This window comes from Neophocaena asiaeorientalis, unplaced genomic scaffold (assembly GCF_003031525.2).
Source record: "Neophocaena asiaeorientalis asiaeorientalis breed wild unplaced genomic scaffold, Neophocaena_asiaeorientalis_V1.1 scaffold59, whole genome shotgun sequence".
NCBI classification, from domain to species: Eukaryota; Metazoa; Chordata; class Mammalia; order Artiodactyla; family Phocoenidae; genus Neophocaena; species Neophocaena asiaeorientalis.
In genome coordinates, this window is record NW_020174268.1 from 5,149,526 (window position 1) to 5,155,525 (window position 6,000).

The 6,000-nt window shown below is 41.5% G+C and overlaps 1 protein-coding gene across 1 annotated transcript in view; it reads right to left on the reverse strand.

The window, feature by feature from the left end:
• The window catches only part of SUCLA2 (succinate-CoA ligase ADP-forming subunit beta), a 45,417-nt gene extending 40,115 nt beyond the window's left edge, over positions 1 to 5,302 (reverse strand). The window contains exon 1 of the mRNA XM_024755611.1: positions 5,183 to 5,302. Coding sequence (XP_024611379.1) covers positions 5,183 to 5,272 — 90 coding nt within the window. The 5' untranslated portion in view covers positions 5,273 to 5,302. The remainder of the gene's footprint in view (positions 1 to 5,182) is intronic.
• Positions 5,303 to 6,000: the final 698 nt, after the last annotated feature.

A 6,000-nucleotide genomic window follows, 5' to 3' on the forward strand; every position in this document is an offset into this window, starting at 1 on the left:
AAGAGTAAGGAGACAGAAAATAAAAAAATAAGAAGTGCTATTTCATACAGCTGGAGGAGTTTTCTCCACTAAAATATCCCTCAGTAGAGCTGAGTAAGAATTATTTTTTCAGAAAGAATTAAGTAGGAAACAAATAAGGTGTCCCTCTACCAGCTGAATAAGTCACTGATGAAAGACAAATGAGTATGAGAGCTGTCAGCCACCGGTGGCAAGGCCACAACAATGAGAACTATTGAAGGAAGGATGCAATCAGGAAGATCTCTAGCATCTATGGTCCCAAAGCTCCACTAAGTCAGAGCCTAGTCTTAGCCCATCATTAACAACACACAGAAACACCTCCCTCCCTTTTTTCAAACTCCTCAATCCTATCAACTTTATATGGCAATATGTAGAACAAATTAAGTGCTATGAAAGCCTTGGAAAACTGCACTGGAATCACACATTTAAGTGTTATCCACCCATACATTCCCATTATCTCCACACAGAGTACTGAAACGTTGTACATACGAAACAGTATCATAAAAACTGAATTCAAAGAAATCTTATACAAAACAGTCTGATTCTTAAAGAGAAAAGTCTGCATCAAAATTACCTGGGAATGCCTCTAAAAATGCAGATTCCAGGGTCCCCCTTTCATCTACAAAATCAGAGCCTCTGGACTGGGCCACAAGAAATCTGCACTTGTAAACAGTTATTCAGTTGATTCTTAAGCACGCTACAGTTTGAGAACCACTAGTCTAACAAATCAATCACATAGAATAGCAAGCTATTTCTGATTCATCTGGTAAGCTAAAATCCTGGATAACATTTCTCTTGGGTAGCTCAATTCCCTGATTTAGTTCCACTTTAACATTAAAAACCAACAACTTCCCAAACTTCAGTATACATCTACCTTGTGAAATCTCATTCCTGGGTATATACTCAACAGAAATGAGTGTTTAGTCTACCAAAAGGCATATATAAGAATGCTCATAGCAGGCTTATTCATATAGACAAAAAAATGGAAATGACTCAATTGCCCATCAATAGAAGAATGGGTAAATTGTAGTATATTAATATAATAGAATACTACAGAGCAAAAAAGAAAAAACCTACTGCTCACAAAACAATGGATTAATCTCACAAATATAATTTTAAGGGAAAGAAGACAGACACAAGAATACATACTTATATGATTTCTTTTTATATAGTTCGGACCCAGTCAGAATTAACATACAGTGATGGAAGTCAGAATAAGTGGTTACCTTCTGTTGGTGAGTATTGGTAAAGAGAGTGCCTTCTGAGGGCTAAAAACACTGTATGTATATCTTGATCTGAATGGTGGCTACACCATTATGTACATGGACACCTACATAAAAATTAATCTAGCTATCCACTGAAGTTGTACATAAATTATGCACTTTGCTGTACATAAACTATACCTCAAAATAATAAAAATAAGGGGGAAAGGGGGAGTACCTAGCATAAGCTTGACGAAAATAGTCATACACTGAAACATTTTTGAATGCCTATGTACCAGACACTACCAGGAACACATAAAGAATGAGGCCAACCAGAGTTCACAGATGTATAAACAGCTGCAACACATATAAGAGCAATCACAGTCACTAAGTGGCACCTAATTAGCTGGACAGACCAGAAAAAAATACCATAGAGGCCCGATCCTAGTTAAAAAAAAAAAAAAATCTAACATTTATAGAGGACACTTTGGGGACAACTGGGGAAATGTGAATCTGACTTATACACTAGATATAAGTATTTCAGCAATTTTAAATTTCCTAAGTACAATAACTATACTGTGGTTATTTAGGAGAATGTCCTTATTCTTAAGAGACATACACTGAAACATCTAAGGGTGAAGAAGTGCCATGATACCTGCAACTTACTTTCAAACGGTTCAGCAAAAATAAATGAATATAATTTATACATACATACGTATGTATATAAATTATATGACTGCATATCATATAATTTTTTTAAAGATAAAGCAAATGTGGCATAAAGTTAAATGTAGGTGAAGGCAATATGGGTGTTCAATGTACTGGCTGGAATATACCTATCAGTTTGAAATTTTTCCAAAAAAGGCTGAGGATAAATCCATGATGCAAACTCTAAGTATAGGGCTTCCCAGGTGGTGCAGTGGTTGAGAGTCCGCCTGCCGATGCAGGGGATTTTTATGGTTTCTTTCAGATATCTATATGTATTTTCAAATATCTTGATTTACAAAGAATTAGTAGTACTCATAAGGTATTGCTGATAGCTTTTTATACCACTTTAAAGTTTTTTTAAAATATCTGAAATATTTTGATAATCCCTTCCTTGCACCACTAGAAGTTGTAACTTGAAATATCATCAGCTGTGAATTATGTTGGTAATACAAATCACTGCATAATCACAAAGATTTTTCTTTCCTGATATTATCACTTAGAAGACTCCTACTGCCAAAAGGCCACAAATTCCTGGCCAAATTCCTACCCCACCACCTAACCAATCACATACCTAGTTTAAATAATACTTAGTCAAAATTGGAAAAATGTAGTTACTGGGGAGTATGATTCACAACAAACAAGACGATACCTTAAATTATTTAACCTGAACTATTTTTACCAAATATACACTGGACAAAAGATACAGAGAAACTAGAAAAGGGTCAGAGAACTAAACAAAATGTTTAAGAGAATTTGCTAAACTCAGTGGGTGACCTTGAACAAGATTCCTTAGGCCCTGCACCTCTATGTCCCCATGTACAAAAGCAAGAGGTTAGACCCAATTTTCACTGCAGCACCATTTACAATAGCCAAGACGTGGAAGCAACCTAAATGTCCATCGAAAGACGAATGGATAAAGAAGATGTGGTACACATATACAATGAAATACTACTCAGCCATAAAAAAGAATGAAATAATGCCATTTTCAGCAACATGGATGGACCTAAAGATTATCATACTAAGTGAAGTCTGTCAGACAGAGAGAGCCAAATACCATATCATATCACTTACATGCGGAATCTAAAAAGAAAAAATTGATACAAATGAACTTATTTACAAAATAGAAACAGAGATTTTGAAAAAGAATGGATATATGTATAACTGAATCACTTAACTGTACACCTGAATCTAACACAACACTGTAAATTAACTATACTCCAATATAAGACAAAAATTAAATTAAAAAAAAAAGCAAGGGGTTAGACTAAGGTGATTCCAAACTCTAAAGCCATATTACTTAATGTGAGGGTGGAAGAGAAGGTGTTTAAGGCAATATATTAGGCATCTCTATATGGAGAGATAAAGACTTTTAAAGGTAAATTTCCAAAAGTATAAAAACAATGTTAAGAATGGAAACATATTTGTTCACCAAAGTCTCATTTTCTAAAAACTAGACAGCCCCCTTTAAGACCCATAAGAGGGAAGTTCAAGGCCAAAAAAGTATCACTTCTCCTATTAGGAAGCAAACTCACAGAATTCACTAGGTTGAAAGTATGAATAGCTTTAAAAAGAAAAAAAAAAGTCTAAATCAATTCATTTATGACATGTCTGAGGTTACTTCAGAACACAACCTAAAATTCTGGAATTGACTTAGGAAGCTAATCATGCCCTTCCACAAGTTTATCAGTGTCAATGTTGGAAAGAATTAATTCTTATGCTCTAGGAAAAACCGTAGAGCAGATTCAAGCACACAGGTTTTAGAGCCAGACACTTCTGGAATTAAGCCTCAGCTATGACCTCACCTGCTTGGTGACCTAGACCAAATTACTCGTTCTCTTAGCCAAGGTTTCTCCATCAATGATGTGGAAATTAATGACTGACTTACAGTGTTGCTGAAAAGCCTACTGAGAGATTACATGTAAAATGCCTGGCACAGTCCCTGGCCTACAATAAATGCTCCAACTGAGCCTTCCTACAACCAAGTTCCCTTACTGAACTTATGATTAATCCCTCTACCCAAAAGCTTATTCCCTTTCTTGTCCCCTCCAACTTCAATCCTGTGCTAACTGAACACTAATCAACCAGAATCAGATGACTAAAATTGCTGTGTTGATAACATCATTAATAAACTAAAATTGCTATTGCAGATACCATCATTAAAGTACAAACTCAGGTTGTTTCTCCAGGGCAAGATGAGCTAATAGGCCCCCAAGCCACGGACCATTTGGCCAGAGAACCATAAACAGGAGACAACCTGACCCTCTGAAACTAGAATTAAGAAATGTCACAGAAGTTACACAAGCCAATGATTAATCCCAGCTTCTTTGTTCTTCCCCTTTAAAAACAACTCCTAACTCAAAGACCAAGTTGTAGTGGATTTGTGTCTTGTCTCACACTCCCTTGCTTGGCGCGCTGCAAATAAACGCTTACTTTGCTGCAAACAACCCCTGACAGTTTGGTTTTCTGTGCCACGGGCACACAAGCCCTTGCTCCGTTACTTACACACTTACACACACACACACCCTGCGTCTATCATAAACACACACACACATATCCTGCGTCTATTATACACACACACGCGCACAAACCCTGCGTCTATTACACTATATTCCATGCAAAAATGAAGTGATCCAAAAGACTATCTTATTTCCCCAGTTGGTAAGCTGGTAAACATCATGTCATTACCGCTATTAAACAGAACAGTACACCACTACTTGGCGGAGATGGGAAACTTCCCGGCCTCGTCCCAGAAAAGGCCAGTCAGCAAGCACGGCTGGTTCCGTGAAGCCACTCCTACGTGTGACAGCTTCCAAGAGACACAAAAGTACATCTGAAGGGCATTTTCCCCCTCCCCAAAGAGGGGCCGCGGAAACCTCGGCCCACCGCGCCGGACGCCGGAGCAGCAGGAGAAAGCGTCCGGCCGCCACCTCTCCACACGGAGCCCACCCTGGCTCCCCGCCGCCCCCTCAGTAACTGGGTGAGCAGCCCTCACCAGAATGCTGGAGCTCCTCGCAAACTTAAGCCTGGAACAGGAAAGCGCAAACAAGAGCCCGCTCACAGTCCTGGCGGGCAGCACTCCCGGGCAAGCCGCCCGCCGGCCCGACGGGGCACCCCCTGATACCCAATGTCACCGACTGCGGAGTGACCCCGAGCCGGGCCCCGGATCCCCTCACACCTCGCCCACAGGAGCCAGTCCCCCACCTCGCCCTTTCTCCTGCCGACCCTCAAAGCGAGGGCGGGCTGGGCCGCAATACCTGGGCAGCGGCCCGCAGCGCCGTCCGGGACCGGTGGCTCCTAAGGGTGGCGGCAGCCAAGAGCCGGCTGTAGAACATGGAGGCCGCCATTTCTGAGTCCGACCCAGGCTCCTGGGCGCCGCGCGCAGGCGCAGAAGCTCTAGGCGGCTGTCGACGCGGCGGCTCCCGACACGCGGACCGCCCCTGGCCCCGCCCATGGGGCGGAGTCTAGGGTTGACTGCTGCGGCGGCTCGCCCCAGTCAGGCAAAGCAGGTATTGCTCCTGAGGAGCTGGGCTTGGCGGGCGTAGAGCAAACTTTGACCTTTGTAACTGTTCACCGCAGCCTCAATAAACGACCTTCGGCCATTGCTCAGCAACCTGAAGTTTTCCTAGCGAAATGTAATAGGGAGACGACCAGCGCCACCACCTGTGTGATCTTAAGTTCTCTGAGCCTCAGGTGCCTCATCTCTTTAAGATTCAGAAAATAAGAACTGCATGTCGGTTTTGTGCCAAACACTGCAGTTGAGCTTTGGGATACAGCAGTGAGTAAAACAGAGCGGTTCTGCCCTCTAAGAGAAGATGCTCAGCCACTGGTTACTGAGAACTGTTGCCGGGAGACACCTCTCAGCTCTGAGGAACTGCTCCAAAAATGTAAGGGAGGAGCCAGGTTGTACAGGAGTTTTTTGGTGGGGAAAAAAAAAAACATGTAGTCGAACATAAAAGGATCACTGCTAATCACAAAGAGCAGACATCTCAAGTTAATGATTTTAGTGCCTTTCTAGGTATGGGAAGATGCAAGGATCTGGGTTCGTTGAAATTATTCCTCAGAAATGCATCTT